Source organism: Zosterops lateralis (genome assembly GCF_965231275.1).
Source record: "Zosterops lateralis genome assembly, chromosome: 9".
In the NCBI taxonomy this organism is placed as follows: domain Eukaryota; kingdom Metazoa; phylum Chordata; class Aves; order Passeriformes; family Zosteropidae; genus Zosterops; species Zosterops lateralis.
The window spans coordinates 17,081,566-17,101,715 of record NC_139769.1 but is presented as its reverse complement, the minus strand read 5'-3'; the positions used below and the strand labels follow the sequence as shown (position 1 = coordinate 17,101,715).

The 20,150-nt window shown below is 38.8% G+C and overlaps 1 protein-coding gene across 4 annotated transcripts in view; it reads right to left on the bottom strand.

Moving 5' to 3' along the window:
- The window catches only part of FNBP1L (formin binding protein 1 like), a 57,633-nt gene extending 39,072 nt beyond the window's left edge, over positions 1–18,561 (bottom strand). For 2 of the 4 annotated variants that reach the window (XM_083867795.1, XM_083867794.1), the window contains exon 1: positions 18,444–18,561. In XM_083867795.1, the coding sequence (XP_083723921.1) occupies positions 18,444–18,467 (24 nt within the window). In that variant the 5' untranslated portion in view covers positions 18,468–18,561. Of the gene's footprint in view, positions 1–9,727; positions 9,824–18,443 lie in introns of those variants that run through there. The other 2 variants (XM_083867792.1, XM_083867793.1) reach the window with 1 other exon arrangement.
- Positions 18,562–20,150: the final 1,589 nt, after the last annotated feature.

Below are 20,150 nucleotides of genomic sequence, written 5' to 3'. Positions count from 1 at the left end.
AGGAGTTTTCTGTAACAAGTCCTACCATAAAGTGAACTTCCCTTTTCAGTATCACCTGTGACTACACTTCAGTGTTCAACAGAAAGACTACAGTAGCCACATCTTTTTCCCTTCACAGATATCTTGCTAACAATAGTAAACACTTTCCAAACTTGATTATAAAAGCAGATCCATACACTTAATACAAAATTAACACGGCAGTAAGTTAGAGACTTCCTCTATTCTTGGGAACATTATTTCAGACACAGATAAATACCCAGACAGAAAACAAACCAAACACACACACAAACCCCAGAAACAACAAAACAACACCCAAATCCAAAAACTCAAAACAAAATGAAAACCAACACCACCCCCCACATGCTTTATTTGCAATGGAATCTACCGTATTCATCGTTTTTGAAGCAAAATTCTTAGTAACATTAACATAACTGAATAAAGAATTTAAACTAAAACCAGATGTTATTACTGGCACCTTCAAAACAGTGGAATTTTTCAAGGTTTTTTGATTCATATAAAATTAAAATGTAACGCAATTGTGCCATGTATCAGTTTCTCACAGAGTTTTTAAGATATGAGCCTAGAAAGATACAGTAAGGTCCTCCTATATTTCACCACAGACTTCAGAATCATAACCTGTATTGTAAGAATAACATTATTCATATACCCTTTATTTCTAGTAGTAATGTACTTTCTATGATAAATCAAATCGTACAAAGCCACATACTGTAGCCCTTGGTTAACAAGGTATTTTTCCTTAAATTACAAAGAAAACAAGAATGATGTAATTTAACCATAAGCATATACACTTCCATTTAAAAAGCTACAATTTCAAAAAGGTAAAACAACCCTATTACAGCATATTTGGACACTGAAGTTGCATACACAAAAGATGAGCACAAACCTCAGTGTTCTGAAAACCCACACTTCTGAACTGCCATAGCTTGGTTCCCCATTCTTTCCAAAACATGTACAAAGTCCAAACTCATAACAGCTCATTTTTCATACTGTTTCTGTAATCTAGCATCTTGAAAGGACAGTAGGGTCCATAAATACATTCTGCACCACTTCAGGAGCTCCATACTGAAACCAAGCAAATTTATAGCACAATCAGTGCTAATACTTGTCTGAAGCAAGAGAAATAGTACTTGCATTCAGGACAGAAATAAACACGAATGACAGGGTCACACTGGCAATAGTGACACCAGACCACATCAATTTCTTTTTTGAGAGACAATTTCTTTTTGAAAGTCAAATGAACAGCCAATGTAGAAATAAAAGTACTTCAGCAGAAGCCTACCTTCTTCAGTTATTTCCTTCCTGACTAAACTGATAAAAATAGAAGGGTATTCACACTAAAATCCAGTGGAGACCTGAAGAGCATAGATGAACAAGCACCAAATCTCAGTACTTATCTGTGACTGGACCTCAAGGTTCAACACTGGGCCCAGTATTTTCAGTTTATTATCAAGGACTTTGATGAAGGGGCAGGTGCCTCCTCAGCAGGTTTGCTGAGGACACAGAGCTGGGAGGAGAGGGAACACCCCAGGGCTGTGCAGCCCTTCAGAAGGACCTCCAGGGGCTGGAGAGAGGAGCAGGGAAGATCCACCTGAATTTCACACAGGCAAATGCAGGGCCCTGCTCCTGGGGAGGAACAACCCCAGGCAGCAGCACAGGCTGGGGCTGACCTGCTGGAGCAGCTCTGCAGAGAAGGACCTGGGCTCCTGGCAGACAACAAGCTGTCCTCGAGCCAGCAGTGCTGAGAAGGACAATGTTAGGAGGAACATTGTGGGTGGGTCCAGGAAGGTGACCCTGCCCCTCTACTCAGCCCCAGGGAGGCACATCTGGAGTGCTGTGCCCTGTTCTGGGCTTCTCAATACAAGACAGACAGGAAGCTCTTGCAGCTGGTCTGGCAGAGGGCAATAGAGATGATGGAGCATCCCATGAAGGAAGACTGAGGGAGCTGGAGCTGCTCAGCCCAGGGATGACTGAGAGGGCCCCTCATCAGGGTCTGTAAGTGTTGAAGGGAGGTGTCCGAGGGTGGATCCAGGCTCTGCTGGGTGGTGCCAAGCAACAGGACAAGAGGCAACAGATAGAAACTGATGCACAGGAAGCTCCACCTGAACACGCGGAAGAACTTCTTTACTGTGAGGGTGACTGTGCACTGCAACAGATTGCCCAGAGGCTGTGGAGTCTCTCTCACTGGAGATATTCCAGAGGCTCTGGATGCAATCCTGTGCAGTGTGCTCTGGGATGACCTGCCTGAGCAGGGAGGTTGCGCCAAGTGACCCACTGTGGTCCCTTCCAACCTTATCCATTCTGTGATTCTGTGACTGAAACAGAACCATCTTTGCCAGCTTCTCCCTCTCACAATTTCTCAGGATTTTTTATTCTAATCTAATTTTTTTCAACTCTTGTTCATCCACTACTTTCCTTCTAATTCCTCCTTTAAGCCTCTTTTGCATTGCCTACCCTTCTGATATAACTTCACTGTTTACTCCAAAAGCAGTTACTGAGAACATCCTTCCTGCCTTAATAAAGAAATTATGTGGGAATCCAATTCAACAGCAGCATTTTAAACACTGTGTTAATTCTATTCTGTGTGAGGCATCTTGTTCCACTGATCACAGACACAGAAGTACTACTACTGTAGTTAATAATTACTAGGTTTCTTTCCTAATTACTTTTTAGTATTACCAGATCAGAAACAGTAAAGAGCAAAACAGTAAAAAAGTTCTCAATGATATACTGCAGGTGTAGTTCAAAATGCAACCGCAGCAAGTACTGTAGATCAGAACAGTAATTTGCTACAAATTCACTATGTAGAATCACAGAATGGCTTGGGTTGGAGAAGACCTTAAAGGCCACCTTGTTCCAGACCCCCTGCCATAGGCAGGGATACCTCCCACTAGACCAGGTCACTCAGAGCCTCACCCAGCCTGGCCTTGAACACCTCCAGACCTTTGGACTTGTACTTTCCTTTAAAAAAACAGTTCTAGCCAAAGAACCCGGTGAAACCTAACACTCCTTGTTACACATTGACCTGGAAGTAGAGGGAAGTGGCAACCCTTCTGTCACCTAAAGATATAACCTTTCCTGTATTTTTTTTCATTGCCATACCACATTATGTCCTTTATGGAAAACCTAATTATTTGTGATTTCATTCTTCAACATGAAGTGCTACTCAAGTCTTTACTAAGCACTCATTTCACTAAGTCTGCATGGAATTAAAATAGCAAAATATTAACCAATAAGGGATAAATTTCTGTAAATAATCAATGGTCTAGGAACAGTCAAAGAAACACTAAAGAAATTCTGACAGTCTCAAATACTGAATAAAACATGACATAATGAAAAAACCAAAACCCCTTTCTTTCATACTGAATAAAACTGTTATATCTTTTATTACACTGACTATAAAGCTGAAACCGTCTAATTGCACATGGGAGTTTCAACTTTGTTTTTAACAATACTAGCTTGATTAAAAAAATATTGAAAATTGATGTTTCATATCTGGGGAGCCTTAGCACTTTATATCTTAGCAAAAACATTTCAAAATCAGTGACGAAAGCATGCCAACTTGTAAGCAAAAACACACCATGATTTTGTGGTAGAAAAAATTAAAGCAAGTGCCATTTCCCCAAGTATCTCTTTTTTTCATTTTTCTGTCAATACATATCGTGTATAACCATGCATATCTTTTAGAAAGAAAATTAACAGAATTAAAATTAAATGTAATTAATTTAATTAACCTGTTCCATTATTCTGAATTCAGTGCATCTTTAGCGTATAATGGAAAATTAAAGACACTCACCAGTCAACTGCTTTTTTTTCTGAAGAGAATGATTTGGAAAGGAAACTATTTGATACTGTTGCCCCATCAGCCTCAGAGAAATACTAAATATTTAAAACATTCAAAAGATCATTTATCAAAATATATTTGACTAAATTTTGAGTGTTCTTCTTATGGTATCACATGCCATATCACGAAACAGTCACAAGAAGGATTCACTTCCCAGATGCTTTAAAATGCTTTCTAAGAATATGCAAAATTATTACACTTTTATGGGACCAGAATGCACAATTTGCATTAAGAAAATCACAAGGTTAATTGTGAAAACAATATTTGGTTCTGTATCATAAAAAAGCATAAACAAAATACTTAACTGATAAACTGAAATACATTAAGTGTTTTGCACCAAGATTAAGTATATCCACTACCCAGTTACAAAGCAAATTAGTAAACTGATACTAAGGCAGTAAAACTGGATAAAGTAAAAGCTGAGAATATATTAACTTGTCAGCAGTATCCTGAAACAGCACTTTAGCAAATACATTCTCAATGCAGTTTTTCAGAATGCTAAATTTCTTCTGTTTCTTAACTCTGAAGCAACCTCACTCTTCTATGAATTGAAAATAACCTTGTACAGTCTAGAAGGGCTTCTGTAAGGAGAAAAATACAGAAGAGAATGATTACTGCTTACAATTTGACATTCCCTTCTGAATCATCTGGAGAACTAGACTTGAGCCCAAATTGCTTAAATGAATGTGACCCTGATGTTAATATCACGGAAGATGGGTTAATTCTTGGTATTTCTTAAATTGCAAAAAAGAAAGCCTATACTAATATATTTTCTTTTCAGTTCCCAAAGTTCTGTTGGATGTGGTTTTGCTGCAGTTGTTAAAAATTCAGTTTTCAAATTAGATTTTATACACATAAGCATTAATTGACCCACATGAGATGTGCCCTGCACTAGTGGCATTAGGCCATCAGGCTAGCACACATTTGGCATTAGTCCATTAGGCTGGAAATACTCATTTGCTATCAACCTGCTGCAATTAGAGCACACTCCTGATAATAAAATTGAAGTTTCTTTTTTTTCTGGTTACATACAAACAATAAAAAACTTTTATGCCCCTCAAGAATACATAGTAGCACAAAATAAATACTTGAATTTCTAGTACTCAACAAACCAGCTCATTCGTACAAACAAATGTATCAATTAGTTATTTCACAGAAACAATCAACAGTAACATGAGAGCAATTCGGAAATAATATAATGCTCTCTAAACTGTTGTGGTTCTCAGCACCCACCTTAAATGGTTGTCACCAACATCAATGTCACTTGTTATCTCCATGCTAAAATCATGCTGAGATAACGTGTACTAATATCTTAACAACGTTACTTTTAACTAAGCCATGTATCTGACTGACACAGAATTTTGTTGCTCAAGGTTATTGCAAACATTTCACATAAAGGATTCCAAACTCAACAATCAACTAAAACGCAAATTAAAATGTTTTTCACCCATGCCACAAAATAGTTTCCCCCACTTCAACAAAGAACTGGAAAGACTACACAATACACTTATCACAACATCTGCACCGTCATCTTTGATTTCTGAATCTGTGTATCTTGGAAACACTTCTTTTAATTTTTACAGCTCTAATATATAAACTAGTGATAGCTTTTTGCAATAAATAGGTGTAAGAGGTAAAGAACTCTTACAGAAACAAGTAGATTCCCAGAAAATACAGCAGAAAACTGAGTACTAATTAAACCAGGTCACAACATCAGTAAATACACAGCTAGTAGGAAATACTGACATGAAATCAGACACATGAAATTGTGGAAAAAATACTGAATAAAGGTGTTTCTCTAAGATGTAACACAGGATTCCTAATATTAATGTAGGGCAACAGCACACCAAATGTAATTCAAATAAACTACTTGCGGCTGAAACAGGAAACAGCCAGATGAATGTAACTGGATAAGAAATACTACCTTTTGTGTCACCTGGTATTAAATACAGCTTTGTCTATACTTAAAAGCTAATGTCTTTTAATATACTGTCCTTATAGTCAAAAGACAGTACTTAAATGTGCAGTTTATGAGATTATCTAAAACATATTTACCATTGTGTTTCCACTCAAAAAAGTTAAAGCAATGACAGCTACTGAAAAGGGTTCTTCATAAGGGTTCTTCAAATACTGATTATGAAAGGCTTCTGAAATACTAACATGAAAGCCTTCAGCGACACCTCTACAGGTGTTGCAGATGTTTTATACCATGTTATAGACATGACAAACACAGATCATACAAAGTCCAGAAGAAAACTGCACACATCAGAAAGCATGCTGTATCCCAGAAGACGACTCTACAAATAACTTTGTGTAACTTGTACTTCCTCACTGTAAACTTGCCATCCTCTTTATCCATCTCTTTTCCTCAGAAAATAGAATACTAAGTAGAATACAGAAACTAATCCTGCTGAAGTAACCGAATGTACTGTAACACCAAAGGAAAAAAAATATTAATAAAAATAACATAAGATAGTCTAAACAAACTAAAAATGGAACAAGTAAATAGTTAGGAACTTCTAGCAAATTAGGATCAGAAGAAACTGTTTTCAGAACAAAGACAAGCAGAATCTGATGGTAAAAAAAAAAGCTGTTTAAGATGTTAGGATGCCATTTCCTGCTATAAACTTACTATTGGATTACCTTTAGTGGCAGAGACTATTGAAAGATAAAGGACCCAACTAACTACAAGCAAAGCCTCAAACCCCTTTACTACAGCAGGAATACATAGATTTTAGTTATATTTTTCGAGTGCTGTTATCAGCTTTTTGCAAAATACAGAGACATTTTAAAAAAATATTTCTTGCAATGAGGTTAAACCACATACTGTGCTACTTTGAGATAATGTAAATCATTTGAAAATAAATGAAAAATCTGCAAAGTGCTCTTGAGAAATGGTTTAAAATTCACCACCTTCCTTAAAAAATAAAAATCCCTTTACACCGCATGTAACATTGTTTTACTTGACTAAGAAAGGATGGGAAGAACCATAATTATGGAAAGTTATGCTGTCTTCATAACAGAGTAACTGGTAACAGTCCTGAAAGGATAACCAGCAACAGCCAAACAACCATTAGATTAACTAGGGAGATATGGGAGCATGATCCTCTTCCCACAAATGAACACAAGTCAGCAAAAAATCAAACCTCTTTTCCAATGACATAATGAAGAAAAGCAGTCAGGAAAGCCACAAGTTTCAGGTTTGACTTACAGTCTGATTATGCTTACATGATTAGAAGTTGAAATGTTAAGTACAAAGTATTACAAATAGTCTATCAAGATCATAAGAAACATTTACATATAAGGTCTTAAAATTCACGTTACCCAGCATCCAGTACATATAAACTAACAGCACTATTCCCACCTAATGTGTGCATAAAGGTCTGTAGAAGCTCTCCTTTCAGAATTGAAACTCAAGGTTGAAACTTGAGTTTGGAACACTCATATTCCACAGTACCTCGTTATTGTAAAAAGTATGAATCCTGGTCATTCAGCACAACCACCTTAAGACAATTACATGCTTTCTCAAAAACTGCAAGAGATTTTATATAAATGATGTCAAGATGTATTCATTACACAGCCCACAATTACAGCCTTGAAGTATAAAGCAGACAGAACATGGAAAAACATTTTATCTAAGAATCACTAACCTTAAATAACTACTGGCATCTCATCTTTAAGACTATTTTAACTCTTTTAAGAAAATTATTTCAGTTTAACTATTGAAATTTCAGTGAAACTGAACAACAACCCTGCAGAACCAAAATAATTGGAAGTCACTGGGTGCTAAGACATCCAAGCAGAGGAGGGACCACACTCTGTCTAACACGGGGGTTGTTTGCACTTACTACAGTTTTAATATACAGAGCCAATCCCTGGACTTTTGTAAAACTCCAATTCCAATCCACTAAGAGGATGTTTCTTCCACTAAAAACCTCCTGTTGCACTCAACTACTCCTACCTCACTGCTTCTCTCTCAGGAATGCAGAACATAAAGCTGGAACTTGGGGGAGTCCACTCCAATCTCCCAAGCGCTAGGCTAGCGCAGGAGGAACTGACACGCTGCTCCTGGAAAGATTATTATTCTCCCTAGCATCAATACCAAAGTGAACAGGTTTCTTAAAAAGCTACTTTGGAAAGAAGTTATCCCTGTTATTAGAGAGAGGTCTTAATATTAACAGGGTCTCAGACTTGGGGAGGTAAGTTAAAAGATCTAGTTTATGTGATTGCAAAACTTCAGCAGAATAACACAAAAGACCTCACAACTTTTACAAAACAAAGAAGCAATCAAGATAAACCAAAACAAATAACCCACAACCCCTGTTTCCTCAGACTCAACCTAAACACTTAATCAGACCACCACACCTCTTACTGCAGGAGTAAATATTTGAGTATCATGCAGAGCCAGGATACTTGACAAAACTGCTCAGCTTGCCTCACATGGTGACATTTCTATTTAAGTTTCATAGAACTGTACAGTCTACATTCTCCTCACATTACTACAATGTAGAAAAATCCCAAACATTTGGATTTTCCTGTTAAGTTACTATTATTTTCAAGAAATTATTTTTTTCTCTTTAAACATGCCATCTTCTTAGATATGAAACCTAACCAGATATTCCAGTCTGGTTTTTACCATTTTATTACAACATGCTGGAGAACCTTCCAAGACAAGTTCATCCTTTTCTTGCCCTCTTCCAAACTAATTTGTAACACCTTGACCATATTGCACAGACCTGGAGGGTCATCATCTGTTGTTTAGCCAGTTTCCCAGATAATAACCATAGTTACTGAGATAAAGCTTTTAATTAATCAAATTATAAAAACTCTGAAAATAAAATTTTCACCAATCATAAATCCAAGTAAATATTCTTGTTCTTCTAACTCACAGTCCATAGTCAAAACTTATAAGGCTGAAAAGAGATCCATTAAATTAAAGAAAGTAACATCAGTAATTGTTGCTGATTTAATTAATGCTGTGCATCAACCACAAGCTACAGGCAGAGCTAGTTTGCAAATATTCCCTTTCTCAAAAAAATGGCTTTGAAAATTTCCTAGCAATACAGTATTTAGTCTCAAGCACATTAATGAGTCTCACTCATCCTGTGAGATCTTTGCTCATAAAATGAACAAGTATTGGTAAAATTAAATATGTAAATGAGTACCTGCACTATTAGGATCTAAATAAAGTAGATATTAGGGGCATGAGGGAACCCATCTTTGACTCTACAGAACAAAATTGTTTTATCAGTAGTCCTTAGTGGACCTTCAAACAATTTTCCATTTACTAATCAGAGAAAAACTAAGATAAATCATTTCATTTTAAAGCATATAATGTGCATCATATCTTTGCAGCTACTTTACTGGTTTTATGCCTTTTACACTAAAGTCCCAAACTTTAACTTGTTTCACCTGATTAACTTCTTTCCTGAGTCTCAAATCTATGTCCACCCTAAAACTTGTTAACAATTTCTCCACTTTTTTAAATTAGTCTCTTTTTAACCATTCCAATATCTGCAATCATCAGGCATTCTCTAACCATCCCATTTCTCAACCGCACCACATCCTGTTCTCTGGTATTGAGAGATTATCCTTTCACCCACATGTTTTCCACCCAGCATTATCTCTTCCTTCTCTATCACATCAAACATTAGCTTCTTAAGCTCACTTTCAAGGGCATTGCTGGCTGATTTCAGCTTATTACTTCATCATACCAAAGGATTACTGTTTGCTTCGCTGGAGACACCAACACTCCCTCGTACTTTTCAGCAAGTATTTCCTGTGTTCTCTTAGGTTGTTTGGGTGCTCATCCCTGCAAACACGACAAAGGTCCACCCACTGCTACCCTCTGCTTGCAAGGCTTACCAAAAGGAAGTCAGGAGGCTGCAGTTCAGATCCTGACCACTGTGCTGAACAATACTGGGGTCTGCACAACTCATTTGGCATCCCCACTACACCACCCGGCCCTGCTGGAACACAAAGTTAACTGGATTGAGGATGCTCTTTATACTGAGTTTGTGTAGAATGCAACACAACACAAGGACAATATGTGACTAATGGAACTAGGTCCTACATGATTACAAACAAAGTACATGCCCACAATTGATTACAAATGTCAAATACCCTAAATATTCCCCTAATTGTGACTGATATCATATAAATATGGGAAAAAAATTGCAGGACACTTAGATGCTATAACAGATAGTTGAAAGAGGAACAATTTATCCATTTATTGTAAGGATTAAAAAGTGTTAGATATTATAAATATTACAATTTCCTCTTCCAGAGTACTCCCCAGCTGTAGAGACAGCTCCAACATTGAAGCACAGGAGTTCTCTGAGGTTCACACATATCAATTATGTTCCCATTCACTGCCACAAGAAAACCCCATGCCACCTAGACCAAATGCTCATTTGAATATATTAGAAAAGTAAAGTAAGTAGACTGACCTCTGAAGGAAATGAGGCATCTGGGGTAAACACAAAGTATACAAGCATACCCATAATCAAAGAAAACGCCCTCCAATTACTCTACCAACCAGAACACACAAAGTGATGTTTTCACACCCACTCAAATTGGGCATCCATCATGAGAAAGAATTCAGCAAGCAAATGCTCTCTTTATAAAGGATTTACAATGCAGATGGAGATCCAAAAGGCACACCCATCTTCATCACCTGCACTCACATCTGGTTACTTCAAGTATGCCAAAAGTTAAGGCTGCCTCTCAACTCTCCAGTGCAATTGCTGTCATATTTCAGAAGTTCTTTAGTATTTAAATCACCCCAAATGCTAATCTAGTGGATGTCATTTCATTGCACAATGCTGAAAAAGTATATTTTACTTAATATGGAACTACAAAAAAGCATGTTGTACTATTTCCTGCGTACCAGCCAAGGAGAAGCCATGCAAAGGGTACTTGCCTCTGGAACATTTCTGAGTACCCAAATCACAACAACTGTACCAGCTACTAAGTAGTAAATTAACTCTATCCCATCCAAAACCAAGACAAAAAAATGCAAGAGTTTCAAAGTGTTTCAACATTTTAAAGACCGTATTACTGTTCCCTTACACATGAAAAAATATTAAAGTATTCTACAACTATTCCTACAATATTAATTTGATTAGAACAAAGTGTATTCCAATTTTACAACCCAACTAACAGGGACAAAAAGTGAGTTTACTTGCCCAAGATGACACAAGAGTTCTACATTAAAGGCGAAGAAAAATTCAGGTCCTGCAATATTAGCTTTTTAGCTCACAGTTAAGACTGCACTTCTCCTTCAAAAGATGTAAACGGTAATCAAACTACAGGAAAATGTACAAAGCACAATGCCAGAAAGCAGTTTCATTGGTCTAATGCTCTGTTCATTGTAAATGACATAGCAGAAGCAGAGTTCTGACTTTAAAAAAAAAATCAAAGAAAGTTATATGCAAGAATCATAAATACTCTATTTCAAATTTCCATACAGTAGAAATTTTCATAAAATTTAGTACACCTAAAATTAAGTCCTTTCCTCTTCTAGTCACCTAGCAGGAAATGTAATACTCCTGCCACTCTCCTCTTAGACTAGAACTTGTAGCTGAAAAAAAACCCAGCAACGCAAAAATTTATTGCAGATAATTCCATAAACAAAGTCAGTGTAGAGGGTCTGCATTTTAATGAAAACCAGAAGGCTTTTATTAGTATAATACTTCTTTTTCCTTCTTTTCCCATCCAGCTGAAGCACTGACATACATCTGAAGACAAACCTCTAAACCTTCTGCCAAAAGAGCATTGGGACTGGGGTACGTAAACTCACTAGGGGCAAAATGAAACAATCTGACTGGAATTTCAGCTTTCACTGAACAGTTTGTTCACCACTACAAGGAAAAAGCTGAACATATCTGGACTTCAGGGAATTCTTCTCTACCAAAAAGAATTCAAGTTCTTCAAAAAGTATGCACACGTGTTGCACGAACAATGAAAACTTAATCTGCGTTGTGTTAAATAACTTCCCCTCCACAAAAAAATAAAATACCTTCTGTTACTCAATTACTGGCTTTAAGAACACTAAAAAGTGCTCTGCAAATGTAAGGACTGAAGTATTTAAAGATACTATATTAACAAATGAGGGGTTCATCCAGATCAATCCAGTATAAGAACTAATTTAAATACAATACTAATTAAGTTCTAGATATTAGACTTATTTCAGTAGGTCTACAGCATCCGTGACTATTCTACACAAGCAGTAACAACAAACCTTCTGTCTTCCAGTATTACCTGCAAACATCTGAAAGCACAAATCATACCAACTTGGGCAAGCCTCAGCTCATGAGCACATTGCCAATAGACTTTTCCCTTGCTTTTCTTCATCCCAGATTCGGAGGGATTTGCCATTTCAGAGGATCATTATTTTGACAGATACACACTTTAAAGAAATCCTCAGCTTGCCTGAGATAAAAGATCCTGCAGTCTCCAACAGCCTTTTTAGTATTCTCACTCAGGAAATCAATTGACAGCTGCAGCATTTAGAATCTCGATACAGACAACTCTCAGATTTAGTACTATGAACAAGGAGACTGCATACAATTTTTATAAGACAGCAATACTCTTCCAGTGTTCAGAATTTCCAGAGTAAAGTCATGTGTATGTTTGTACAAACTTCATTGAAAAGCATACACACTTCCAAGCACATAAACAAGTGGGGCCATAAATAAAAACAGATGCCTTTTTAATAGCTATCAGATGATAAAGTTTTCAAACCTCAAAAAAAAAAAAAGACACTTTCTAAATAAATAGTCAAAGACACACGTACACATTCTTAAATTAAATCATGTTTAACATCAAACCCAAACTGATAAAGTCTCATGACAGTGACACACCCCTTCCCGGAAAAACCAGTAAAAAGGTCAGATGTTTATGAACCAGACAATTGCTGGAAAAATACGGACAAACATTTCCCACTGAAACGCCGTAGAATTGTTTTCACACCAAAGCCTAAAGTAACTACACTTTCAGTAACCAAGTACTTGATCCTTACATAACTTTCTCGTTGGAAACCTCAAAGGTCTTCACAAGGATGAGGTAAGCCACACAAAGCTGTTTGCGAAAGACTGGAACCTCACAGTGATTAGGCATTTTATGCAGCATGTCACCCAAGACAAGGGGAATGTGTAACCATCCCATGCATCTGGAAAACACTGTAATCTTATACTTTAGCCACAAGACACATTCCTTGCACACATTTGCAGAGTACATTTGCACACAACAGCCAGAGTACTGATTGAAGAGTGAATCTATACAGGGTACTGTTTGCAATCTTTGGGGTGACAAAGAAATCTGAGGATGAAAAAAAGAATATTCATGTTCCGTCTCTCAAACATCCCCCTGTGAAACAGAGTATTGTCTTTAACAGAGTATATGTTAGCAGTGGAAAATAAGTTTACAAAATGCTAAGATTCAAAAGCATAGAACTTCCATATGGGATATGACTTGATATTTATAATTATTTACAATGGTTTTTTTATCTGTATTAACAATGCTAGTAACTACATAACCACATTCACATTAACAGTCAAGAAAGGTTTCTCACTTTCAAGAGAAAAAAACTTCTTTTTGCTTGGAAAAAAGCCCTTTTATTTAGCTAAAAAATAAATTTTCAGATCTAGTGAACAAAAATACAATAAATTGCTACAATAGAAGTATGCTATATAATAGTTAACCACTTTCTTAATCTAACTCTGTCATATTTACATTCTGTGGATGTTTTCAACATATAATTACACTTGACAACTTTTAAGATTAGATAACATCACCACATGATTCTTCTACAAAAAAGACTAAGATTGTAAAGCAAGACAGAAATAATGTCTGAAAGTGGGACTGAAAGCATAAGAAAATTTTTAACAGCTTTTGAAAAACTACTGATGCAAGTTATTTAATATTTTTAAAAATAGAACTTGGGTTTAGGCACAGAATGAATTTTGTTTAAGGAAAGATTAAAAAGAGCACATCACCAAATATTCTTTGATCTTTCTTTGGTCCAACATAACTAATTTCTAAAATACTACTCTACAGTGCCAGTGGTTTCTTAATTACAAAAGATGGTGTGCTTCTGGCCCTAAGGAGCTCGCAACAATAGTATCATTAAATCTTCTATAGCCGTTTCTTTTTAATCAAGAAATCTCAGCACAAAAAGCCCTCAGCAAAATTTCTGTTTTAAATATTTATCAAGAGGTGAGAAACAGATGGCTAGACTGGTTCTACAGACTGAAAATGTTCTGACATGGTATTCAAACTCTTTTTCTGCCAACTGCTATTAAGGGGTTCACAGGGGTTGGAACAACAGAACATGCATCCAAAGTCAAAAAACATCCTTCCTGGTTGTTTGGTGGTTTGTTTTTTTTTTAAAGAGACAGCACAAACTCTTTAATTAATTTCCAAAGAAGCCACTTCAGAGTGCCAATCACACTGTCTCCTCTCATTACACCAACAACTTCATTATCAGCTACACTGCAGTCTCCAAAGCTTGGTAAGCCTTTAGCATCAAAGCAAATACATTACATATTCAATTTAACAGCACAATAACCCAAAATGACAATAACCAGACGTATTTTTTAAACATTCAATGTTAATGCTATTTGTACACTTTACGCCCACCACAAAAAGAACTCCAGATGTACAGAAATATACACACTGAACAGATGCTCATGCTCAGAAGATTCTTAAACATCTATCATTTTTATTTCCAAATATTTAAAGTTACTAAACCCCACCCCAATTTTAGTCCCATCTATCTATTCTTGCCTTGGATATTGCAGCACAGTTTGATAAAAGTCAGGGGCACTTTATAAAGCAAAAATGCAAGTCTAACCACAACTTCAATGCATAAACCCTCCTACTGCTCATGAGGTGAACATAAGTGTGCAATATTTGAAAAAAGCATGACAATCTCCAAAAAGTTAATTCTGAAAAGTATCTGTATCTAAATAAACAGCAGCAATTTTCTATTACTAATTAAGTGCTACTTTGCAATTATGTGCCGCCTTTCTTCAGATGATTACTGCTTTACAAATGTTACCTACAAAGAAATTATATATTAAAGATAGGAAAATTTGCACCCAACAACCAAATTCTCAGAAAATGTATTTCAACTGAATTAGACAAGACTTGCCAGTTCTCACTACTCTATTCTAACCCTTAAGAGAACATTATGCAAAGCAGTTCACCAAAGCATCTTAGGTCCTGTGTGGCCATACCATAAGGAACATGCTGCAGAGTGACCACAAAGATACACACAGCAAAATGAGAATAAAACTGTTAAATACTAATTTTGAAGCATAATCAAAATTTTCTATTGTAATAAGAAAGCAGAAAAGGGGAGCATATTTCCCACAGCACAGAAAATACTGTGGAATGAAACAGTTCTAATCACAGGATGGCCTATATGACTTGACATTTTTTTATTATTAATTTATATTATTTCATATAATGCTATCAAAAGAAGCACGACAAGGAGTACACTTTTTGGTCAAGACACACTGAAAAACACCAAGTGTTTCAGTCTAATGAATACATACACATCTTGTACAACACACACTCACTTCAGGGAATGGTGGTGTACTTATTAAAAAAAACTTGCTTGAAAAACAAACAGCTACCAAATTTAAATAATTAGAAAATACTGGCCAACCAAAGAAAATATTTCCTTTGTCCAGTCCCTGATGTAGACATTTAATTAGCATATGTATATTGTAAATAACAGAACTGCTATAATTAATAATTTAATAATTACCACATAAATACCAAACACGAGTTGCTTTACTTATCCCCTAGTTTTTCTTTTGGCTCCTTATTTGTTTCTATAGTCATCTAAGCTCAGTTTTTCACTTCATCCAAAAGAGCATACAGTATAAAACTCCAGAACAATTTAAAAAATACCTCAAAACTGTGAATCGGCATAAAATATCAAAAAACACCATGAGGAGATAGAACTCCAGAAGGCAGAGTTGAGATACTAAAAAAGCCTGACACAGAACCATCAAATTTGCTTCAACGAATTAGCAAAGTATACATACCTAAGTGCAGATGTTTTGAAAACCTATGATCTAGACACCAGTATCAACCCTGAAAAAATCCACTTTATGAGGTGAAAGCACTGCTGAAGGAGAGCCTTAGGCCCAGTGGGTGTCCAGAAAACCTGAGCAGAAGAGTTCTCTGCAGTTGGGGACTGAACAGGGCGAGTTCTCTCGCCCCTGCTGCCACCAGCACACCCAGAGCAGCTCGGGCTGCCTCCTGAAGCTCCACTAATGCCAACAACTGGCAATGATGGAGGAACTGCTACACCAGAACACAAACATGTCTAAGAGTTTATTTTTATCTTGTTCAGAGCCGTGTCTTTGAAGACTCACAGTACTTTTTCCTTGTGTTTTTAACCTAGATTCAAGATAATTCTTTATGAATTTGATTTTGTGCCAGATCTTCAAAAAGGAATCTTTACTTGCCCAGCACAGTTGCTAAAACAATTAAAGTTTAATACTTTTCACAGTAGTGAAGCACTGAATATTCTTCCAACTAAGAAAGCAGCTCGATTTATAAACACAGTAGATTTTTTTAAAGTATGATTTGATTCAATTAAAAAAAGAATTTAAAAGGCACCTTGTAATGTAAAAACTTGCCTTGTCAAAGTCTAGATATATAGTTACAAACAGGCCATTTTACACATGAAGTTACCTCAGTGTAGAGTTACAGGTCATCTCCAGATATCAAGTAAAAAATACATTAAATTTACTAAAATAAAAGTATTGCAGTGAAATTTTTAGCTTAAAATTCTGGCATTATTTCTTCCAACTAATGCCTAAGAATTAGGGACTTATGAGGAAAGAAATATAATAGGTCAAAATAAATTCCAGCTAGTTTCACAACACTGTGAATCAAATGTCTATCATTAAAAGGAAGTCTGAGGTAAAACCCATCTTTTTGAAGATGCTTCTTAAATACACAACAAAGACAAGGACTTTCATACAAAATCGAACACAAGACTGAGTATAGAACCTTCAACTGCCATTTACAAGCTGAACAAAAAATATACAATTAAGAGGCTACAGAAATGAGCAGATATAAGTAAGCTAAAACTCTGTTTTCTAAAGCAATACATATCTGAGTGCTTACAGCCAGTGCTCTCCCAAATGCCAGCCCCCACCCTCCTCAAGGGACACTCACGTCTCACCTGAGCTACACACAGGCATGAGCTATGCACTCACTCTCTTGTGTGGCCAATATAAATCACAGCTTTTACTTACTCCTTACTGCCAACATACAACAGTTTCAGATTTCAGGCCTGCTACGGCAGTGCTATCAGTACTTAAAAAGCACATTTTGCCTGAATTCTCACCACGCCTACAAATCCTAGTAAAGTAACAAGTACTATGCAAAACACTACAGTAGCCCCTAAGCACCTTTACATCAGGCTTCTCCACGTAGCACACGTGATGCCATTACACCTTCATTTTGCATGAGCAGACACGAGGTAATTGAGGCGCTGCAGGAGCCCGGCCCGGCCCCTGGGGCAGCCCCTGGTCCCGGCGGGGAGCAGAGCTCTGCTCCTCCAGGGACTGACAGCCCCGCGCCACGAAACACTGATTAAACTACCTACAGTGCTAGGTCTAGCCGCATTAAGAGTTCCTGGACCACACTTCAAGCTGCGACGTTTAGCATTTTGTTTTGTTTTGTTTTTTTCTTAGCATAAAAGTCTCTGTTTCACAGTCTTTAAAAGCAGATTAATGGAAGGCGGGCGGCATTTAAAGCGAGGACGTTAAACCTTCCTTGGTACTACTCTTTTTCATGGCTAAGCGTTCCCCCGATCAGGGCTGGCTCCAGCAGGAGCGGCAGCAGCAGGAGCCCCGCCAGAGCAGCCCCAGCACCGAGCCCTGCGAGCGGACACGGCCGTGCTCCTTCCCCGCCGTGCTGGGCACAGCCGAGAGCCCTCGGAGGGAGCGGGGAGCTTGAATGAGAGACCCAACGCCACACAGACACTGCCCGTCTCGCTGCTGCCAATGCTTCGTATTTAAAACAAATGCAACGCAGCGTTAGCCAATGTTCTGCGGTACTTCTAGAGACAAAGCTATATAGTAGCTGCTTCTAATTAGAGCCGGCAGCTGAAAACGCTTTGCTCGGCGGAGCGGCCCGGCGGTTTTCGAGGGAGCGGCAGCTCTGCCGCCGCCCCGAGGCCGCCCGAGCCCCGCCGGACCCCGCCCGGGCCGTGCCGGGAGCACGCTGAGGGCCCCGGCGGGCACTCCCCTCCCCGGCCGCGCACAAAGCGCCGGTCCCGCCGGGCGGGCGGGGGGCGAGGGGCCGCCCCGGGAGCGCCATGGCCCGCTCACCGCACCCCGGGCACTCCCGCCCCCCATGGCCCCCGGCCCGGCCCGCCGCCCCCCGCCGGACCCCCGCCCCGCCCGGGGCCTGCCCCTGCCCGCCGCCACAGGCCGAACAAAGCGCGGCCCCTCGGCCCCGGCCGCTCCGCGCCTCCCCGGGCGGCCGCCCGAGCAGACAAGGGAAGGCGGCGAATCCCAGACACAATGAGAGGCGAGCCGGGACTCACCCACAGCTCCGTGCCCCAGCTCATGGCTGCTCCGCGGGCGGTCGGGCTCCGGCAGAGGCGGGGATGAGGCGGCGGGCGGCGGCGGCGGGAGAACGGGGCCCCCCAGGCAGCGCCGGTGCCCTCGGTCACTGGGGAGAGGCGGCGGCGGCGAGGAACGACGTCGCTCCGGCTCCGGCCCCGCCTGGCTCGGGAGGGGGAGCCGCGGAGGAGACTGGGAGAGGAGCGGGGAGGAGAGGGGCGGGCCCGGCGGGGGCGGCGGGGCCGGGACGGGCCGGGAGCGGCCGCGGGGCGAAGGTGCCGCGCCCGGAGCGCCCCGCGGCCGCCGCCGTGTTACTGATTAACGAGCCACGGCGGGGCCCCGGGGCTCCTGTCCCGGCGCTGCGAGGCCTCCCCAGGGCGCTGAGTCACGGCCCGGCCCCCCTCACCGGCACAGCCGTGAACAGCGGGCCGTGTGCCGTTCACACCGCGGCCCTGTGTGTACACCACAGACTGAGGGCTGAGGGACGGTGGGGTAGACAACATGAGGGGAAAAATCCCGGTTTTGATGGCGTACCTGGATGAGCCATATCATTGACTAACAGGGAGTTTCCTCAGCAACTAGAAAAGGACCGGTGTTAAATCCCTGTCAAAGATTATTTTTCCGCCAAAGTGTTACAAAGCAACTAATAGAAAGCAAATGTTTTGAAAGCCACCTGAATTAAATTCCCTTCTGAGGGTATGTTTTTTTTTTTTTATTTTCCTTTTTTTTTTTTTTTTTTTTTTTTTTTTTTGCTTAGAAATAATTTTATAGGGTGGGATAAAAACTCAATATAATAATAAAATAATAAATACTGGTAAGTCTCTATATCATGAAACAAAAATTACTGAAATCCAATCGTTTTATTATTGCCAAGTCACCTTTCAGGTAATGTTCCTTTGCATCACAGTTTAGGTTTAGTTCTATTTTCTTTAGGAAAAGAACATGCAAATTTTTTTCAGATTGATGTTAAATTATTGTACTACAATAATATTAATATCAGAATATCAAAATAAGTAGTGGATCTCACAAGTGAATGTAACTTCTGGAGCAAAATGTTAAAGGTACTCGCATTACACCAGAAATGCATTTGGGGCCATGCACAGAATGAGTCAATGTGCCACACGCTGGGGTGACCTCTGTGTGCTTTTAGCAAGGAATGGTCATGAACATCCACATTTTAGATTCTGAAGATGAAATTCCACATGTGGGCACAGTTCAGTTAAAGTGTGGTACATTAGCTCAGCTGGTAGATTGTATTAATTACTGAAAATATTCAGCAACCAGAACGTATATTGAGGCTTCAGGTAATGAAGCAGAAATATTTATTAATAATTTTCATAGTTTACTTAAATGTCTGAATTCACTCAACTTACATGGTTTTCAGGATTGGGAGAAAATGAACATTGATAAAACAATGTCCATTAAATGCTGTAAAGATCAATCAGCCTTTTGCTTACTTACCAGCTTGTCACATATCTTTACACGATTCTTAAAAATGTATAATCAGATGATATAATGAAATAACATGTTCAAAACACAAATAAGGAAGAAAAGATTTTGTTTGTTTTTTATGGTTTTAACGTATCTCTTGTAAATTAATACCTATAACTTACTGTACATGTAATAATTTTAGAAAGAGGCATTTTTACATTTTTAATCACACAGTAATCCAACTGCACTATGTCCCA